Source organism: Epinephelus moara, chromosome 14 (genome assembly GCF_006386435.1).
Source record: "Epinephelus moara isolate mb chromosome 14, YSFRI_EMoa_1.0, whole genome shotgun sequence".
NCBI classification, from domain to species: domain Eukaryota; kingdom Metazoa; phylum Chordata; class Actinopteri; order Perciformes; family Serranidae; genus Epinephelus; species Epinephelus moara.
The window spans coordinates 8,720,342-8,742,753 of NC_065519.1; the positions used below are offsets into that span (position 1 = coordinate 8,720,342).

The 22,412-nt window shown below is 41.0% G+C and overlaps 2 protein-coding genes across 4 annotated transcripts in view; both read right to left on the reverse strand.

Annotated features, from left to right (window-relative positions):
- Positions 1–7,437, reverse strand: part of pacs2 (phosphofurin acidic cluster sorting protein 2) — a 91,270-nt gene extending 83,833 nt beyond the window's left edge. For both annotated transcript variants that reach the window (XM_050062902.1, XM_050062901.1), the window contains exon 1: positions 7,078–7,437. In XM_050062902.1, the coding sequence (XP_049918859.1) occupies positions 7,078–7,196 (119 nt within the window). In that variant the 5' untranslated portion in view covers positions 7,197–7,437. The remainder of the gene's footprint in view (positions 1–7,077) is intronic.
- A 6,359-nt stretch (positions 7,438–13,796) lies between these two features.
- Positions 13,797–21,655, reverse strand: srsf5a (serine and arginine rich splicing factor 5a). Of its 2 annotated transcripts, none has more exons than XM_050062915.1 (8): positions 21,522–21,655; positions 20,005–20,139; positions 19,849–19,919; positions 18,771–18,896; positions 17,793–17,862; positions 16,258–16,331; positions 16,057–16,164; positions 13,797–15,011 (listed from the first exon to the last, which is right to left on the reverse strand). In XM_050062915.1, exons 2-8 carry the CDS (start codon positions 20,128–20,130, stop codon positions 14,711–14,713), a joined length of 876 nt encoding a protein of 291 aa, XP_049918872.1. In that variant the 5' UTR covers positions 20,131–20,139; positions 21,522–21,655; the 3' UTR covers positions 13,797–14,710. The 2 variants fall into 2 exon arrangements, with proteins under 2 accessions (XP_049918872.1, XP_049918871.1); XM_050062914.1 differs by having other exon boundaries at positions 17,793–17,871; positions 21,522–21,654.
- Between the last annotated feature and the right edge of the window lie 757 nt (positions 21,656–22,412).

A 22,412-nucleotide genomic window follows, 5' to 3' on the forward strand; every position in this document is an offset into this window, starting at 1 on the left:
AGGCGCATTCTGTATAAACAAAAGTAGGTAGGCGGCATTTTGCTGCACTCCCCAATTTTGTTTTTATACTGCCAATGCTGAAAGAAGACTGATTGGGCTTTCCTGCAAATTTGCACAATTCCTTGTTAAAAAGGGCTGTAGTGTCAGCCCTGTGATAGTCTGATGACCTGCCTCTCACCCAATGTCAGCTGGGATAGCTCCTAGCCAACCCGTGACCCTTAACAGCATAAGTGGTTACAGAAAATGAATGAATGTTTAATTCTCACAAAAGTGTAAAAAATATGGAGGTGCAGTTTTACGAGCCAGTCACGTGCCAGACTATTTGTTGGCCTGGGGCTGTGACTATCTGGAGCTTCAGATATGAGAGTGGTATCGATCGTCTCATTCACCTCTTGGCAAGAAAGCAAATAAGCTTATTTACCAAAACTATCCTTCTAACACAGCAGCACAGCACAGCTCTGATCAGGGATGATACTAACACGAGGTACACTCAGACATAATTAAACATTACTCAAGATTCATTTTCACACTTTTTTTTAAATGTGTTATTACAAACTAAAGAATCAGTATGTAGCGAACAATCTGTTTTTGATGAGTATCCATTTGGCTGTGTCAGATCTGGTCAACACAGATCTTAGAGATAATTAAATGTGTGAAAAACCCTGATTGTGCACGTTTTTTTATGACTAACATCCAAAGGTTTGCCAAAATCAGCAAAAACATTCTCCCATGTGTCTCCTCTGCTCCGAGTCCCTCTCAGCTTTCTTTCTGTTGTGATGAAAAATAAAATATTAAAGGTGCCCTGTGGAGTTTTCTTCTGAACAAACAAATGTTAAACAATGTTGTTTGACTAACAACGATGCTGAATTAATGCGTTTACTGGTGCATCATCTCTTTGCTTTGCATTTATTCTTTATACTCCATACTGTGAACTTTCAGTCCAGTCACCAGAGATTGTACATTTCTGCAAATCATGAATACATTACATTTGTACGTTTCATATTTATCAAATCATATTATCATATGAGTGTTTCCAGTGGCAATAGTGCAACAGAAAGCTCTTGTGTTTTTACCTGGACATCACTACATTTCCTGCAGATAAAGTGGCACAAAAAGTTTTTTTTTTTTGTTTCTTTACAAGGACATCGCTGCTTTTCCAGCGGTTATTGAATCATGAAAAGCAGTTGGGTTTTTTGGTTGTTTTTTTACCAAGACGTCACTGCTTTTTCAGCAGGGATAGCAGAACTAAAAGCAGACATTTTTCTATCGAGACATAGCCTTTTTTCCAGTGGGCACAGTGCCATGAAATACTAGTGTTTTTTTTTTACAGGAGACATCACTGCTTTTACAGAGGGCTTGATGCCACGAAAAGTGACAAGACACTGCTGCTTTTCCAGCAGGAATATTGCCGCATAAAGTGGTTGTGTCTTTTACTGAGACAACGCTGCTGTACTTGCTGTGATTGTGTCATGAAAAGCAATTGTTTTTTTCTTTTTTTTTTAACCAAGACACTGCTGTTTTTCTAGCTGCAATAGTGCCACAAAAAGCCGTTTTGTTTTGTTTTTTAAATCTAGACATCGGCTTTTTTCAGCTAGGATAGTGGCATGAAAAGTAGTGGTTTTTTACGATGACATCACTTCATTTTTCAGTGGGGACACTGCCATGAAAAGCGGTTGTTTCTTTACAGAGACGTCACTGCTTTTCCATCGTGGATAATGGCATGAAAAGTGGTTGTTTTTTTACAAGACACTGTTGCTTTTCCAGCGAGGATTGTGCCCCCAAAACTGGGTATTTTTAGCCAAAACACAATCTTCTCCTTACCGTAACAAATGTTTTTTATGCCCAATGCAACCACATGTCTTGTTAAAAGTTTCAATGTATCCGATACATAATAACGTGCAAATGTAATGCATCCAAGATTTGCAGAAACATCCAATGCCAACATGTTTCTGCCGATTCAACTGGATCTTTTGCACATTCCCAGGTCAATATTTCTACCCACATTGTACAGCTATATGATTTTAAAAACGGATATATTTTACATATTCTCTAAAAAGATTTTTGTTTTTTTTATATGAATTATTCCTGACTTTCGCAGTATTATGTTTATTGTTTTAGAACCTAAAACCTCATTAAAACCTACTTGGTTATAAACCTGATTCTGATTCCTCACAATTTTATTTTTTTTTAAATCCTGTATCATTTACATCCATGTTTACTCGCTCCATAGCACTGCTAGAGGTCAGAGACTCCACAGGCAACCTTTGAAGAAGCGAGCAGTAAAAATATAAAGAGAAACGAAATTTCCCTCTGAAGCTCGACAGCAGTCGGTTTGTTTATCCACCTTGAGCGGCCATTACCACTGAATAAGACACTTGATTTGACATCTGGTTAACAAGCTGACTTCCTGCTGTCTAAACTCTGACAGACGGCGGTCAATAGAGAGCTGCAGCGATCTTGATTGGCAGTGCGGTGACTCCGCTGAGCCTCCAACTCACTGTCCAGAAAACTAACACATTAAATAAAGATTTGTTAAACAGCCTGCGCCGTTCATGCTGCCGACAGACACGCAGGGTCACGAGGGATTGAACCCGGCACTGTTTTAGTCACAGAAACCTTTTTATCTACTTGTCCACTCTGCTAAATAACATCACAGTGATGCTATTACTGGAAATGAATTAGTCTTATTTCAACTAAAAGCTATGCAATGTAATACCAACTGAAGGTATTAACTTAAGAGGATAGAGAAAGGCTAAGGAGAGACGGTCATCACTTTAAAATAAATAAATAAAAACACACATAAACTCGCTCATCTCTCGTATTAATTACAGCATTTTTCTCCCTCTGTGTCTCCACAGGCAGACAGCTGCTGACCAGAGTCTGACAGCAGGTATTAGTCAAACCACAAACTCTATAAAATGTATTTTCCTTATTACATCAAAGCAAAAATGTCCATTTACTTTCCCTGAAACAAATCATATCCAGGGCTGAATATTTATCAGATTTCAACATCATGTCAAAAAGCTTTGATCGCATTACCAGGAACAAAATAAATGTCTTCTTTTGGTCTTTTATCACAGTGAGGTCAAAGAAGTGCACTTATTCTAACATCAATCGTAGCTCCAAGGTTACTGGAGTCCAAACACTGACTCTGAACCACAAATTAATTTCAATGGACAATCTTTCGATCCTGGTCAAAATGTTTAAAATGGATACCACATCAAGAGTTGTTTTTACTGCTCCCATAAGAGATCAGATTTTCCCCTCTCACATCTGCTTTTAATGACAGTGTGAAGCCATCAAAACACAATAAATCCCACGGTTTAAAATTAATGTCTAATTCGTGGCAGCGTAGCCGGAGTCTTACATCAAACGTGCATCTTTTAGGTCACATTCAACTTCAGGGAAATGGACAACAGAGCGACAGTGAGGTCAATTTTTTGTCATTTATAGTGTTAATTCGAAGCAGGGCTCAGAAATAAGGATTGCCTGATTGCCCACGGCAAGTAAAATGCCACATTGGGCTCGTCAATCTGGCAACTCACTTACCTAAATTGGTAAAAAAAGAACTTTGTTTGTCCAGAACTGAAGATGTACGTAGCTAAGAAGTGAGCCATGTAGGTAGCACATGCGCAGTATTGATCTGGCACTTTTAAAAAAAATGGTGGCAGGTAAAAACAAAGTTAATGAGCCAAGGCGCAAGAGAGCATTTCAGTTATCCTGGAAAAACGAGTTTAGTTTGGGGGCTATGTATTGCACAATATGACGCAACTTTGAGATCAAGACAGATAAAATGGGGTCGTTTTTTATTTACTTACAGATTAAACATGACAGTTAACTAACTAGTAGTCAATGTTATTTGATAACTGCTAATACATAAAACAATCTGTGTAGGGCAAAGTAAAAATTGACTTTGGGCGAGTAGATCTCTGACCCAGAAAGCTATTTACCAAAGGTCAATTTTTGTTTTATTTAAAACATTAACACTGAACCCTGTTATGGAAGCAAAACTTAACATGACATAACCAGTATGTGTCTGAAAGCAGATTTTAGGAAACAGCTTAACAAGGTTACAGGGCAACAAATAAAAAATAATCCTCAAAAAATGAATAAATAAATAACTAAAACAATTATCTGAGGCTTGATTACACGGCAGCTTCAATGACACAGACTATTAAAGCCATAAATAAACATGGTGTACACGAGCCGGGACAATTATCTTCATTATTGATTCATCGTCTAGTTATTGTCTCCACTAATTGTTCGTCCCATAAAGCATGAGAAGATTGTGTCGTCAAATGCTCATTACAAGTTCCCAGAGCCCGAGATGACCTCTTAAAATAGTTTGTTTTGTCTGACCAACAGTTTAAAACCAAAATATTTAATTTATGATCATAACAAGACAAGAAACAGAGAAATCAAAACAGAAAATGACACCTTTCCCTTAAAAATGACTACAAACAAACAACACACAATAAAAAACATTTGCTGATTAATTCTCTGTCAGTTGAGTTCTCAATTAGTTTTGCAGCTCCTGTATGAGCCTCTGAAGCCCTGTGACGACACCATGAGGGATCATTTTAGTGATTAATATGGGCTGCAGTCGTCTGCTCAGCATCCCACGTGTCTGAGCTGTTCTTTTTTTAACATTCAGGTCAGTTCAGAAGTTTGATTTTGTTTAGACAAGAATATTTTACAGACTGTTTTCACAAACTGAAGAATGCAGAACTGCAGAATGAGCGAGTAAGTAAGCAGACTGTGTGTCAGATTTGTACTATTTTCAAGTAGAGCTGCAACAATTAATCCACTGATCAATTAGTTGTCTACTATTAAATTAATCATCGACTAATTTGATGCTTGATTTATTGGTTTAAGTAATTCTTAAACCAGAGAAGTCACAATTTTCTGATTCTGACCCTTCAATGTGATTTTTTTCTGGTTTCTTGAGATTACGCTGAATATTTTTGGGATTGTGGACAAAACAAGACATTTGAGAACATCTTTCAGGGCTCTGAGAAACACTGGTCAACATATTTCACCACTGACAAATGAGTCGACTTTGAAAATAATTAGTTTCAGCCCTATAGTGAAGGTAGAGAATGAACTTTTGGAGTATTTTACAGTGTTGGTCTGATAAAACAAGTCATTTGAGGACGTCTCATTGAGCTCTGGGAAACTATGACTATGAAACTTTTTACATTATTTCCTGACATTTCTACTATTAAATAATCAATAGATGAGTCAATAATTAAAATAAGCGTTGGTGGCAGCCATGGATGGATTACTGAACATGCCTACTGGGCACAGGTCCAGGGCCCAAAGTGTCAGGGGCCCACTGGCCTTCACTTTCAAAATGTCACTCAAATGAACACACACTGACCACAAAGAGACACAAAAAGACCACAGAGCGATACAAAGGAACTGCAAAGAGACTAATAACTACATAAACAGGGAAAACAACCACAAATAGACACAAAATGACAACAAAGAGACACAAAACCAACAAAAAAGGCACAAAATTACCTCAAAAGAACAAAAAAACAACAACAAAGAAACACATAACAACCACAGGGAGACACACAATCATCAAAAAGACACAAAATTATCTCAAAGAGACACAAAAGGACTACAAAGAGACACGAAACAACCACAAAAAAAGACACAAAACCAACAAAAAAGACAAAATTACCCCAAAGAGACACAAAACGACTTCAAAGAGACACCTAACAACCACAAGGAGACACAAAACCAACAAAAAAAGGACACAAAATTACCTGAAAGAGACACAAAACCAACAAAAAAAGACACAAAATTACCTGAAAGAGACACAAAATGACTACAAAGAGACACCTAACAACCACAGAGACACAAAACCAACAAAAAAGACACAAAATTACCCCAAAGAGACACAAAACGACCACAAAGAGAAACAGGACTAACAAACAGAAACAAAATGACTACAAAGAGACAAATAACAACCAAAAGGAGACAAAAATTTACCCCAAAGAGACACAAAACGATTACAAAGAGACACAAAACCAACAAAAATGACACAAAATTACCCCAAAGAGAAACAAAGTGACTACAAGGAGACACATAACGACCACAATGAGATGCAAAATAACGAAAACGTGACACAAATTAACCCCAAAGAGACACAAAACGACTACAGAGACACAGAAGAACCACAACTAGACACAAAACCAACAAAAAAGGACACAAAATTACCTTAAAGAGACACTTAACGACTACATAGACACATAACAACCACAAGGAGACACAAAATAACAAAAACCACCACAAATAGACACAAAAAACAACAAACAAAGTCTGTGTGTCCTGCTCCTATGTAGGAGAGGTGGTGGGGCCCTCTGTGTATCTGTGCCCAGGGGCCAGCTGTCTCATAATGCACCCATGGCTGCAGCCCCACCATGAAACTCAACATGTGCTGACATGTTAACAGCTTCACCTCTGTGACCCTGATGAAGGTAACGATCTGGACAAAAGTGGAGCTGAAGTTTGGGATTGTTCAGTCAAAGTTACATAATGATCATCTAATGATACCAATCTGAGCAGAGCTGCACATCATAATGAGTCAGTGGGAGGGTTTCAGTGTGAGTCTCTGGGGGTCAGTGGAGCCAAGTGGTCTCCATGGTGCAGCCTGCTGGCACAATGATCTGGCATAAAGCTGGTTATCTGTGCTGACAGCTGAGTGGATGTTGGGAGCTTTAGCACCGGCAGAATAAACACCTTCAGTGTGTGATTGAACAGAGCTCTGAGGCTGCAGCTTATTTGTTTATGACTTGTTTGTGTCGGTGGCCGCCTGCCAACCTGACGCCACTTTAAACACGTTATTTACCACTACATGAAAACATAGCTGCACGAGCCCGCTGCAGGGCCTGCACGGGCATCCAGTTGGCATGATGATATCACACAGCCCGCTGGTGCTGAGCCGCTGTGCAGCAGGAACGGGAGCAATCTGACAAATGACAGGCTGCATGGCGCATTGGAGACGCTTTAAAGTTTAAAGCACGGGGCGGTGCGGTGCGGCGCGGTGCGGGGTGTGCGGTGCCTTACCTCGGGATGCAGTTCGGGGAGGATCCGTCTATCTCCCAGGTTGCAAACAGGTTCATGGGGACCGGTCTGTTGAGCGCCCCGCTCCCGGGGAAACTCAGCCGGCCACTTCTCTCCGCCATGGTCCGGGCTGCGGGTGGGACTGTCCGACACCGAGCTGGGGATCTGTAAACAACAGACCGGTGCGGGTCTTCTGTGTGTGCGCGTGCGATTGTGTCCGTTAAAATCGAGCCGTGACACGCTCACGTTAGTGCGATGTGAGCGGCGCAGGACCAGCTCATTTCTCCGTCCTTGTGGAGCCGGGCAGGTCGGTGAGGTGCTCCTGTGCCGCGGAGGAACTGCAGTGGGAGCAGAGAGGAGTGAACAGACCGACCGCTGAGCTTGTTGTGCCTACCACGCTGCTCCGGGTGTATGGAGGGTGATTAGTGCCACACAGAGGGGGGAGGAGGGGAGGCAGGAAGAGCCGGCATACACAGTGTTTCTGTAGAGTAGCCTTGCGTCACCACTCTGAATTTTGTCTGGATTCTGGTTCCGGTCTAGAGAGCGGATCCGGAATTCACCAAATTCACCAAAGTAAAAGTGTTCACCAAAGTAAAACTTTAAATTCTGGCGCACCATCGATTTACAATAATAGAAAAAGGTTAACTTAATGGTTTGGGGCTTTTCTTGTAAATTATATCCTTTAAATTAAAAAGTTTCACCGCATTTTTATTAGCTTGGTGCTTTTATTTTGACGGAAAGGCGCATCCATCAAATTCCGGATCCTGTCTCTCTCGCCCTGGTTCCGGTTCCTTACCAAAACGGCCACTAAACAGCCCCAGACTACTGCAGAGTAGGGCTGCAACTAATGATAACTATCATTGTCTGTTAACCTGTCGATTATGTTCTCGAGTAATCAGTCAGTAGTTTGATCTATAAATGTCAGAAAAATGGTTAAAAAAAATCTACACCCCAAAAATATTCAGTTTACTGTCCAGAAACTAGAAAATATCCACATTTAAAAAGCTGAAATCAAAGAATTTTGAGGTTTTTTTCCTTGAAAAAAAAAAAGACACACGAGGGGAGACCAGAGTTGGTTGGCACACAGGTATTTTTCGGTCCTTTTGAAAGTCCATCCTGGTCTCGCTCCGAAGTCGTCGGAATCCGGCTCTTGGGCAGTGACTTGTGGCGTCAGACACTGACAAAAAAATAGCCATCCTTTAATGTCAGCATGATACGTGGCCTGTCATCGTTATAGTTTAACGCGATCGGCAGTGTAGGGGGAAACATGGTGGGACACGAATGAAAGTTAAGACAGCAAAAGTCTGAGTAGGGCAGGTGGTAGGGGTGGTGGACGGGTCCAACAAAGACCGATGTTGTTATTTAATGTCTCCATGTGGTCGTTATGTGAAACGTGGTCGTTATGTAAACGTCAGTTCGCAGTGTTGTACTAATGTAGGGCGTTTATTTTGAAAGAGATTGTTTGTAAATGGTAAATTTCCTGTGAAAACAGAAGTGTATTTTGAAAGAAGACAGTTCATGTAACAGGCAGAACTTGACATGGTGTCCCACAACATCAACAACCAACACACCCAGGGTACCTTACACAGTGAATGTGGACATAGAAGGTCCATGACCAAACGTCTATATGTGGTGAGGTCAAACTGAGAATGTGTTGGAAAGCCACAGAAACAAAACTGTAACATCAAAGTGTTTGCTTTCTTCACCTACACCAGAGTTCAGAAATGTTAACTATCAAAACAGCCATTTTGTTGAGCTTATAGGACCTGTTGTTACAATCCCTGAGTAGTCAGCACTTGCCTGGTGTGTCATGTCTTGAGTGGGAATGGGGGAATTCATTGTGGTCATCAGGTGGGCACCTTTCTTCATTTGTGTTTCGTTAATGGGGCCAACAACACCTCTAGAGGGCTCAACGGCAACACCTGGCGTCCCAGGTGTGCCCCTTCTGCTTTTACCCTAGCTCCCTCTGGATGTCTGAGCTCCTCAACCTATCTCTAAGGCTGAGCCCACCCACCCTCCGGAGGAAACTCATTTCAGCCACTTGTATCCATGAGTTCATGCTTTCGGTCACTACCCAGAGCTCATGACCATAGGTGAGGGTTAGACGGACCAATAAATCGAAAGCTTCACCTTTCTGGCTCAGCTCCCTCTTCACCATGATGGTCGGGCACAGCTTCACCATATTAATCAACCAATCCATTTTACTGACATTTTACCAAACATCTCTGTGCAAGGGGATCAAGATGTGGCATAAATATCACTATATACAGGAACACAAACATTATACGGCACAAAACAGTCCCTGAGTCTGCACACCTGAGATGTATGCTTGCAGGTTAAAATAGTAAAAACAATATAAAATAGTAAAACAGTAAAACAACAGTGGTATCCAGAGATAAGACCTGCATTTTAATGTGTCAGAAAAACATCCTGTTATTACAAGATTTTCTCTTTTTAACCAGAAACTGAGCAGATATTTCTCTAATGGTGGCACTAATTCGCCTTCAGTGTCACTGCTCTGTCTTCTTGTCTCTGGCACTAAACACCCTCTATACATTTCCCCAAGATGGAAAAAAAAAAACGTCATTGAAGGTCTTTCCAAGCTGCATTTTGCCCATTTCCCTGGCAGGTGCACCCGGTGCAGGTCTGGGGCGGATCCGTGGACACGAGCCGTGTCACCAGATCGATTGCCCCATAACTGTCAGTGCAGGGTGTTCAGACACACAGGAGCACAGGAGCACTGCTGCACACTCACCTTCACATGTCACTGTGCTGCTTGTCAAAGGTTCAGTCCTCACAGAGAAGGAAGTGTAGGAGTTTCATTTTCTCCCCTGATGATCCTCTGACCACATCACAATTTTCCAATTATGAATGAGTGAATTAATATTTATTATAATAACTACTGATCGTATTCATTATGCACACACAGTGATGTAGGCTATTCTCCAGTCTGATGAGCAGGTGCTGCCACCATGTGGTGATCAGTGTGGCTGCAGCACATGGACTCAATGACCCTCAAGTTTCTCAAGTACACAGTTTTATTTAATTAATTCTCTCCTGTTTGGAGACATGCCTTCTTTATTGGAGCCATTCAGCATCCAGGTTTTCAGGGACTGTGTGATGCGGACTTGGTCACTTTAAGGATTAATATGAGCTGCAGGATAAACTGTTGTCATATTAATCCATGGATAGCCTGGCTGTAAGTAGCTTGTCTGTTTTATCAGCGGACTCTCCTCTCTCATACTGTTTGTGGTCGTCTCCTCTGTACACACGTGTTTCTTTAAGTCACATAGGAATTTAAATTAATGTTTAATTTACAGTCAAAATTAGGGATGCGTGATAATATCGGTACGTCATCTGTATCGGCAGATATTGGCTTTAAAATGAACTCTTAGAATCGGCCAGCATGCTTTTTCTCATTTTGCACAATGAATGAATATTACATACATTTAAAAGTATTGTATTTCTGGTGGGCCATCATGATGAGTAAGCATGCATTATATGATGTTAATTCCACTACAGAAGAGACTTGATGATCACTAAAATTAGTTTATCGATTATCAGGCAAATAAGTTGCTACATGTCAACATATCGGATATCGGCAAAAAATCCAATATCGTGCATCCCGACTCCAAATATCATAAAAACCCAGCCAACATCTGTATGTGGGGTGTCATGTGGGTAGTAAACAGGCTGAAAAATGGGCCTTAAAAGGGATTGTTCATGGGTTCCATATTGGTGCCAATTGCCCACATGGAAAGCTTTACCCAAGTGGGCCAAAGATAAGATATCCACTTTGTACCCAGGTAGCCCAAGCATAACCATGTGAGTCCCACTTGGGTAAAGGCAGTGTGTGGGCGATTGATAATTGGCCTCATGGAACTCATGAACAATCCCATATAGGGGCCCATTTGTCAACTCATTTACTACCCACTTGGCACCCCACATACAGATGTTGGCTGGGTAGTGTGCCTACTGATTTATTTCCACTGGTGGAAGAAGTATTCAGATCCTCTGCTTAAGTAGAAGTGTTGATGCCACACCATGAAAATTCTCTACTATGAGTAAAAGTCCTGCATTGCAAAAGTTATTTATTAAGTAAAAATAGAAGTATGTATATTCAGGGAAATGTACCTAAAGCAGGGACACTCAACCTGCTTTGCCCAAAAGTGACGCCAGGCCAGTACACTACCAAACACTAATAATGATTATCAGATAAAATACAATATATAACTTCCCCCTTAAAGTTAAGACTAAGTCCTTGTAAAGATAAAAGATATTCACAGAGCATTTTAGACTTTAAAGAGCTCCTCAGGTGGAAATCTGTTGGGAGCAGGGGAGGACTTTGAAGGTGTTTAAGAGTTTCTAATGAAGAGGAGAAAATGGTGGAAAGACAAAGAATTCGGAGACATATACGCTGGACGACAGTGAGTAAATGAAATGCTACAGATTAGATCATGCAGGCATAATGTTGGTTAATCGCATTAGAGATGTGCACACATCTCCCAGGAGCTCTCTGAGAGTACTCTCAGAACATTTGTGAATACAGCCCAGGTGTATGTAGGGGCGCTTTTGGGATTTGAGGACATTTGGGTTTTAGCCCCAACCTCTGTCCAAGGGTCCAGGGGATCCTCCCTTGGTATATACAAGCTCTACTTTGATGCTTTTTCATGCACTCTGGTTACATGTAGTCAGTTGTGTTGTGGAGGGTATACACAGTATATGTGGTGTAGCCACCTCTTTCACAGTATTCCCACCTGGAATATGAAGGAGTATACACACTTCCTCCTCGTAGCCTACCCATCTACTTAGTAGCACTCCCGACTAATCAACCACTCCACCGCTGCATGTAGTGGAGTAAAAGGTATATGTGCTTCTGAAATGCAGTGGAGTGGAAGTATAAATAGGCATGAAAACACTCAGGTGCACTAAATTTGTACTTAAAGGGATATTTCAGACTTTTTGAAGTGGGGTTGTATGGGGTACTTATCCACAGTCAGTATATTACGTACCGTAGATGTCAATCAGCACGCCCCCAGTTTGGAGAAGCAGGCCGGAGTCTGACATGGAAGCTAAGCAGTGTACTGCTGTGGACGCATCAGCAGCAACATGTATTTCAGCCACTGAAAAAAGTTCCACCTAAAAAAAATCATTATCAAATTAAGTGTACGCTATATTGAGAGTATTTTCACTGCCCTACCTTTCCATCAGACAGTCCGCTTTGGCAGGGAAGCTGTTAATAGCTTCAGTCCCCCGTCTATGCTCTTGTCGAAGCCACCAGACTCCATTGAGTAAAACAGTAATTGTGGCTCTATGAACACAGGAGCTGCTGGTCTGCTACTGCTTCGATCAGGAAGTTAGTTTCTGTTATTATGAGACAGTGGTGAATCTGAACTAACCCTCTGAAACACCAAAGTCACACAATAAGACAAACCAACCAACTGATCGAGGCAGTAGTAGACCAGCAGCTCCTGTGTTCAGCAATGTTAAATCACTGTTTTTCTCAATGGAGTCTGGCTTTGAAGAGAGCGATGTAACGGCTTCATTTTGCCGCCGCAAATCACTGTCTGGCATTAAGGTAAAGCAGTGAAAATACGGATATATGGATGATCCACCTTTGCAGGATATTAAAATGTATATCACCTGAACAAATCAACGGACAATAACTCACTGTTCTTTTTCATATCCTGCTATCTATTAGGATTTTTACACACTTGATTTGCACCGTTGGAGCAGAGTGACAGTATACAACCATCAGCCTCATTGTAAAATCCACTGACAGGTGAATTGAGTAACATTGGTCATCTTGGTACAATGCAGTGTTCTGCAGGGGAACCCTGGGTCCTGGTATTCATGTGGATGCAACTTGACATGCACCACCCTCCCAAACACCACTACAGAATAAGTACCGCCTGTCATGGTGGCAGCGCTCCCTGATGGCAGTGCCCCTAAGCAGGACAATGATCCATGTCACACCGCAAAAACTGCTCAGGAATGGCCTTAGGAGCATGATGATGAGCTCAATCAGTCTCCACTTCACCATCTACAGCGCCAACTTCCTGTCTCAAAAATGTTCATAAGCATCGGTCAAGGTTTCTCCCATCAAATCTGTTTTAATTCATCACAACTTTTTGTGTGGGTACGCTTCTTTCAGGCCTAATTTTGTGCGTACACCACGTTTATAAATGAGACCCTAGATCCCAGTCTGAACCAGCATCCATGGGACTTGCTGGTACCCCACCTCACAACCTTCAGGACTCAATGGATCTGCCACCAGTGCCGTGTAGTTCTAGAGACTACAGGAGCCCTCCAGAGGTCCTGTGTCCATGCCTCGACATGTCAGTGGCCCCACTGTGGACTAGACTTGGCTCTGACCTGTAGAGGCATGGACACAGGACCTCTGGGCCACAGGTATGTCCTTCAGATGCCATGGGAGAAGCTTACGGACGTTTTGGAGATGGGAAATTGGCGATGCAGATGAGGTGGAAGCCTTTTTTTGGCTTTTGTCCGTACATACATTTTTAGAATGGATCCCACTCATTGTTTTATAAATGAGACTCTAGGTTTATCAACACATCATTGCATCGCAACAAAATAATCACAGCTGTTCACTTCCTGTCAGTGGTTTAAATGTCATGGCTGATTGGTGTATACTGTATCAGTAATGTGGAAATGTATGCTGTGATCACTGCAGGACAGACTCAAGGTTGGCCGACAGAGTCAACAGTTTGTGAAAGCTTTATTCATTTAAACTGCAGAGACGATGGGTCTCTATACCGACATTCACAAATTATTAAAAAAAAAAAAAAACACTGTTCTTTCTGGACATTACTAAAAAAATTAAATGACAGTATGCATTAAGTGTTATTAGTATCAAATTAATAAACTTATTTTGAGACACATCTTCCCGCTGAAACAGACACGTGTGTTAAGAGACAGAGCATCCCACCGGCTGAGGCTGCTGATAAAATACAAAACCAAAATGAAAAATAAATCAACACGAGACGAGGTCATGATACAGCAGCAGTGATAAACTAAATTAATGCCAGACTCAAACATTATCACACAAGAAAGCTGAAATGAACCACCAACTGAGATGCTTGCATGTTTATGTTCACATATCAGGGCAGTGAATGCAACATATCGTGAGAAGCAGAATCACAGTTTCACGGCAATGCCAGGAGCTTGCGTTACAAACAAAAAAAACCCAACGACATACCTATCGACATTTTGGGGAATGTAGATTATTCCCACCTAATCTTGAACTGCTGTGAACACTCGGGTGAAGCACACGGGGAGTGGATGGAATCATGACATGGCAGACAGCTTGCACAGGCCGCAGGGTGGTGACGAGAATCATCACAGATCAAAATGTTTTGCATCACTCGGTGTTTCATCAAATTGTGAAGGGGATTTTAAAAGAGGGAAATCATGAAGTAATAAGAACACAAATAATTCTCTTGTGGAAGCACATCCAAACTAACAAAAAACAAATCAAAGCCAATGACTGAAGATCTTGTTTCAAAAGAAGCCATGTAAAAAGGTGATTTCCTCCCCCTTCAATTTAAAAAAGAAAAAGGAAAAACCATCACATGCCACCATACAGTCTATAAGACGGCCTACAGGTGTGTCAATCTCAATGTTTGCTGTCTGCAGACGCAGAGCGGGAACGTGAGCGGGAACGAGAGCGGGATCGAGATCGAGAGCGGGAGCGGGACTGTTTGTTCTGAGCGGGAGCGGGTGAACGGGAGCGAGACCTGGAGCGGGACTTGGAGCGAGACTTTGACCTGGAGGGGGATCTGTCGGCGGCCCTGCCCCCTCCTGACGTCTTCTTCTCCGGGGTGCGGCTCGCGGACCTGGAGCGGCTCCTGGAACGGTTGCGGCTCCTGGAACGACTCCTTGAGCGGGAGTAGCTGCGGGAGCGGCTCTTGCTGCGACTGTTGGAAGAGGAAAGTAATTTTTAGGATTCATCCCGTGGCATTATACAGTTTGAATATGTCTCCAGTAACAATGCTAGAAACTAAAACATGACAATCATACATTTGCAATATCATTCAAACTGTGTGGTATTAATAAAGGTAGAAATATGATGTACAATAAATAGGTAAAAATAATTCTGTCCAGACATAATAAACCTAAGCTGACACTCTAATTGTTGTGAGATTATCAAGAAAGACCAGATAGTTTGTTTTATTTCCTGACAGACTGCAGTATTTTATCAGGAGTACTCCAGAATACAAGTCCACTGATTGTATCTTTCAGAGCTGGGGAATTTTCAGATTTCCAGTTTTTGAGTATGTTTTTTGCTGCAGTGCTTGCAGACAGGCTTAAGTACTTCACACGATGAGTCATGCTGAGGGAGCTGACATCACCCAGTACCTAAACCTTAAGATCAAAGTCAATATGAGATTTCAGAAATAACTGATCACATTTTGCCGAAAAAGCCTCGAGGACCTGAAAGCTCCAGGGCATGTGAAGGAGGGTCATGGTAGATATTCTACATCTGACACATGGCAGAGTCCCCACTAAAAACATCTTAGGAATATTTCCCAAACTGTTTGAAATATTTCTGTGCCAGTCCCAAAAAAGCGTGGAGTGTGTCCAGTTTACTGATGCATGCAGTAATGTGAGGGGTGGTGCAGACAGTTTGTGATTACTAACGTAGACTATCATGCCTGGATGGAGATAAATACAGAACAGGATGGTGTTGTCTGTTTCCATCTTAACAAAGCAATCCATGATGCTTCACTTAGAGTATCTGTGTGCTGCGGTTGCACTCCTATGAGATATCATTTTCACTTTGTAGGCAAGGTTTTAAGCTGCAGCTCATTCTCTGCAAATCGACGTACTTCTGTAATCAATGATGTTGATTAAATCAAGTTACCCCAGCCCTACTTCTATGATTGGGGGGCACAAATGTGCAAACACATGTGGCACCATTTTAGCATGAGTCTTATAGAAAAATAGTAAAAACCAACTCACCTTCTTCTGCTGTCCTCAAAGATCTTCAGCTTGCGTCCATTCAGCTCTGTCCCATCCAGCTTGGAGATAGCGTTCTTCATATCACTGCGGGATGCAAACTCAACCACTCTGTGTAAAAGCACAAACATTCATTAGGACCAAACTCTGGAGACAAAGACTGTTTGAATGTTGAAAAGTTTGACACACAGAGGTGCTACTCACCCTTCATTTTTGTTGGGCCTGTGAGCGTCCACAAAGGTAACTTCACCTGCTTTTCTCATCAGGTCTTTCAGGTCCTGTTTCAAAGCATAAAAGTTAAGATCAGTGACAAATGACAAAACACGAGGTGGCAGTGAGAGCCTTTTCAGACCTGGAGGGAGAGAAATGAGCAGGCAGCAAGAAACCAGCACACACTGAAACTTGGGTTATCTAATGCTGACGTTTGTCACTCTGTGATAAGATCTCATTTCAGTGGAAGGCATGTAAACAAAAGAGCCACTGAAAAAAATACTTTGTGTAGACGAGTGTTGCCTTTACTCAGTGTTAAAAGCCCCATTAAATGGCTCCATGAATTGGCGTCAGCAAATAAACAAATTCAGCTCCATAGTGAGACACTTGACAGGTAACACATCAGTTAAGGTTTTAATGAATTCAGGTTTCAGACTTTATGCTTTTCTTTTGTGCAAGGTAACGTTGAATTTTGAGTGTGTGAGATAAACCTGTGTATTTATTGGTGGTAAATGAGAATAGTACCCTGGTAGGTGGACAATGTTTTGTTCATATGACCTTTAAAAATTATTTGGCTCACAAGTCTTTAAGTGTTTACAGAGTAAAACTGCTCCCTCCCATTTGAGACTGTAACTCTACACCCCTTCACCACCCAACCTGAACAAACCCAATCACATGAGTTTTATGCTACTTACCGCTCCATACCCAGGAAGATATTAGCATAGAGCCACTTGTCCAAATAGCAAATGGGAACCAATGCAGTGTTAAGCCCTTGAGAAACGACCTCGGCCTTGACTCAGCATCCGGCCTCCACAAGTAAGGAACCACCAGAGAGCAAGTAGGGGGAGGGGTGTGCGCCCGACTCAACACCCCCCCAGCTCCATCAGCAACAGAAAAAGACCCAAACGGGAGAGTGTAGGGACCGTGGATTTGAGGGGGGTTACAGCAGTCGGGGGTGCCAGCCCACAGAACCTCCAGACTGTGGCTACGGACCTCCTAAGGCTACCGTATCCTGCGCTAGACCACTTTCACCCGCTACGGGGCCCAGCCAAGACTTTAGACCGGCGGCAACTGCGTGTAAGGAGAGGCACCAAATGGACACTATTCAGAAAAACAACCAGGAGAGGGCGCTACACACTTCTTGGCACCTCCATGGAGGATGTGCATTCACCTCTGATATAAAGGAAACCATATCAGAGCAGCTGTTAAAAAACAGTTATAGGCTTTTGGTTATAAATCAGCAGCTATAATGTGCTTCTGTTTGAAAAAAAGAAAATGTAGATTGAAGTTAAGTTTAACTAAAAAAAAAATTATAATAAATTACTGGGGGCTTTCTAGTGTGATTGGCCGAATGACTAATATGTTTTTATTTTTTTGATGTCTAATGTTGTCTGACTAGAGACAAATTGACCCAGCCTGATCAAATGAATGCTGCTTCATTTTTAAAATATGTCATTACAGGGTGATAAATACATTTTTTTCTAAAGCTTGTGTTGTACGATACATAAGGAAGCTCAGTAATCTCTTACCTGCCAGCTAATCCGTGAAGAGAGGTTCTCCACAATGAGCCTGTGGTCTGTCCGTACTGGAGGGCCATACCTGTCCGATCAACACAAACCAAAAGATGACTTTAATACAACATTGTCAGTGAAAAGAGGACAAATGTTTTACCGTGGAAGCTGTAACTGTATCCAGACCCCTCTGGAAAGCAATCAGTATTAAATACAGGCAGTAAAATTCACCTGGATTTATTCTCACGGCACAGACAGCTTTGCTGCCGTTGTGTTCACCCCTCCATCGGCCTAAAAGCTCCGTCAATATTTGAATTTGATTCAGAGGTGGAAAAACCGGTTCACATTAAATCGTCTGATTTTATCTCTGTTAATGCTGCTCAAATGAGGGAAACATCTTTTAGTACAGGCGTTTTCTTCCACATGAATGAGCCTGAGCCGCTCTCTTTTTTTCTAATCGATTTTTATTATTCGTGTATTTGCCCTGCCATCACAGTTCACTGCGCTTTATTTGACTTTGGCACACCCAGATCAAATGAAAGAGGATGCACTGTACACCCTCACTTTACAATCAAGTGTATGATGACTAATCAGAACCAAATGATAAGTAAAATAACTTGTGTTCTTCTAATATGGGCAAGAAACGATAGGATGTTTTGAAATTTAATCATTTTATTTACTCAGAAATATATTTTAAAAGATTCAGCACTGCTAATTTCTTAGAAAACAGTCCCTTCACAATTTATTTGTAAGTGATCCATACTGATATATAATACAGCAACATTTAAACAAGGTTTTCTCCTGGTAGTTATATATCAAACACAAGATTTCACATGACTGTATATGTGAAAATATTTAGAGAATGAAATATTCAAACACAAAGGAACAATGATGCAATAAGAAACCTGTAATATTGGTTTTTCTGTGCTGGAAATTTGACAAAACTTATTAGTGGACACTTGAGGTAACTAGATCTGTTTGTTATAGCAAGTGTACCTGGATCCACTGCTGCGAGACTGGCGATAGCCGCCACCGCCACTGCTGCCGCCACCACCGAAACGTCCCATTCCTCCAGGGCCGCCACCTCTTCCTCTTCTGGAGCGTGCATGCTCGATAGTGACCCTGAAAAGAAGAGCGAGAAATTCTTAGGATAATACAGTCAGATAAATAAAACAAGCTACATGTTTCTAATATGTCTACTAATATGTCCATGATAGAGTGTGATAACATGGACATGAAAATCCCATTTATGAGGTTTATCCCGTCTATGATTATATTCAGGATATAGTTTTTACATGAGCACAGAGAAACCAGGATATTCCAATTCCCCGTACACATCATAGTTTCTTTCAGAGTACTCCAGCTAGCACATCTGGGGTTCTCATGAACAGAATATGGTAATGCTCAGACAAATTAACGAGATACTCCAAAAACCTGATCATGAATGGGTTTTTCATGTCCATGTAAAAGCACTCAGTGGTACAGTGCGGTTGTTATTCAAATAATACTGTGTGGGCTGACTCAAATAATTAATAGGAACAAACTAGAAAGTCTGTTGTGATGTCATCTAGAGGCAAAGCATTGATAGTGAATAACAACTGCCAAAGCTCCAGCAGCACACAGGCTGGTGATTTGCATGTGAAATGGGCAGTTGAAATCTGGACAAATTATCTCAAACCAATACTGTCTGTAGCCACAGATTCGGTCAGTGATTCAATGTCAATGGTTAAACTTTGAACAGGGTTGTTCTTACTGATTTATCTCTTCTTTTTTGGAAAACAAATCAAATTCAGCCTTTTTTCCCCACAGGCAAACTGGATGATTTGCTGCCAAAAACAAAAATCACTGCACCATTTGATATACTCCACATTAAATTTAACATGGACAATACTGTAAGCTAGTTGACAGCTAAAAGAATATAGTGCATCAAAATAACAGTAGTATACTTGTATATACTCATTGTGACTTAATTCTGCCCTCTTTCTTTTTGGCAACAGATCCACCATTTAGTCTGTGTGAACGTGCCAGATTAAGAGGCTCAAAACAAAGACACCATGCAAGTTTCGATTCTTACCTTTCACTGCACAATTCTTTGCCATTCAACTCGTACACAGCGTCATCTGCATCTCTGTGGTCATCAAATTCCTGAGAAGAGACAAAAAAAAAGATTAGTTATAAACAGGAAAACTCGATCAGAACTCATTCACACAAAGTGGTCAGTGATACTCACCACAAAGCCAAATCCATTCTTCAGGTTGATTTCCCTAATCCGTCCATATCCCTTGAAAAACTTCTCCACGTCTCTCTCTCTGGCGTGCGGGCTCAAACGGCCGATGAAGACACGACAACCATTCATTGTTATCCGCTGAAATGAGAAAACACAAGAACGGGTAAACATCAAGCCAGAGGAGGAGGAAAAGTGGAGTAAATATAGCTTAATATTTGAGGCTTCAAGCTCAGCGTGTTGACCTCACTTGGCCCAAAGTTAATTATAGACACTTTACAGTATGTGCAGGTTACAAGCTTGATGAGTATCAGATCTGCTACTGATGAGAACTGCAGACCAGATGGCAGACGTTGTGTTCGTGACTTTTAAAGTTGTGCATCACCATTCAACTTAGCTTAAGGTTCAAAATTTGCATCCAGAACGAAACTTTGTTTTTAATCCATGAAAAGGGTCAAAGCAGTGTCACATAAAACTAGACCCAGACTGAAAACGACTCAAGTGAAACTCATCAGACTCGAATCAGATAAGCCAGCTCTGGTCTAACCAGTTTCACCTCACACATTGATGCCTACACAAAGGCTATAGCCAGGGTACTGGTAATATATGCAAGTGCCTGCTTGATCTGCTTTACTCACCAGCCCCCCCAAAAAACAATGGTTATCTATTAAGGGGCTAGTAGATTTTGAAATTATGCAGCCACAGTGGCAGATGGATAGATAAAGTTAATTTCCAACCCTAGCTAATGCTAACGTCCAATTTTGATGGACCTGCGTTGGAGAGGTGTTAGTTTAGGAGATTGAACTTTTATTTGAGGTGAACTGACTTACACTCTAAGTAGTTATTTATATTAATAAGGTGGGCGAAATGTTGAAAGCACATCTCAGTATAACACAATATGATTGAGTAGCACCATAAACTCACACCACGGGCTCGAGATGCTCATTACGTTAATTCTGTGCCTCCATAAAGCGGATTCAAGTAATATTAAATTAGTCAACTGTCTAACGAAAATATTTTTAATACATCTACCCTTAGCCAACAAACAATCCGTACAGAGTGAGGACTCTCGGTCGTCACATGATAGGCCCAACTGCAGCCTGCTAACGTTACAGCAACATAAAGCTAGCTCTTACTACGAGGACACACCGAGATACTGTTGCCATGCTACCGTCTAAAATTTCTCCAAGTTAACGTTAACGCCTTAAATTCGTGCGTCGTTGAAATGAAGAAATACAGAGGATAAAAACTAACAAATACAATCCTGTTTCAACTGTCCAATACTAAGCTAACGTACGCATCTTTACATTGCTTAAAAATAATTTCGCCTCTTGCTCGGTTAGTCCATAACGGTTGTTAGCTCGCCTCGAGGTCGACTTCAGTTAGCTAAGGCGAGCTAGCAACCAACCGTTAGCTACAAATACATTATCAACTGCTCTGAACACATAAACACCAAAATTAGCTTAAATACAACAACAACCAATTAATACAAATATTCTACATCGATTCACTTTGATTCTCACCTATTTGTTTTCTCTGAGCGTCGCTGGTAAGCTGCAACTTTGACTGAGCCGTCTCTCTGCTCTGCTCGACTTCTTTAAAATGGCGCACGAGTCCAAAGAGCAGGGAACAGGAAATGCTGCTGCCTCCAGGTTGCCAGTGTGTGGGGTTGCTCATTAACTACCGCGGTTAATCCTTAACGCAGGTACAGTCGACGACTTTGCCCTTTTTGTTAGTATTACACCGACTGTGTTGACTTATCTCAGTGAAATAAACAACAGCGTCTTTAGTTAAATTACATTATAATATTTTTAATCGTGAAATAATAAGATTAACAGTTAAATTTCTTCAATCATCAAAGGGGGATCCAGAACGGATTTGGCAACCCACTTCACAGTTTGCATTGCGATATTATATTATATTATATTATATTGTAGTGTAGTGTATTAGTTGATATGTCTGTCCCGTTCTATTAATTTAGAAAATGTTAATTTTTTTTCTTCCTTTTTTTGAAAAGGTTTTTGTTTGTTTGCTTTTTTTTTTTTTTTGTTTCTGTGGCTTGTCCAATAAGAGTGAAGTTCAATACCTGACACATCAAAGTAAAAATACTTAATAATACTGGTGCTTATAAATATAAATATATATTTATATATCATATAACTATAATTTATCATATAAAATTTAATAGTAAAATAATTTAAAAAAATACTAAAAGTCCTGCTCATGGCCTACTATTGTATTATTTTAAATAGCCTATAATTATATTATATGACAAAAAATTAAATTTCACCTCAGGGATTAATAAAGTATATAAAATTAAATCAGTTAAAAAATTATATTCTATCGCTATACTATTTTATATTATACATTTTATTGGCTCCATTGATATATCTGCCAAGTTCTTTTTATCTATA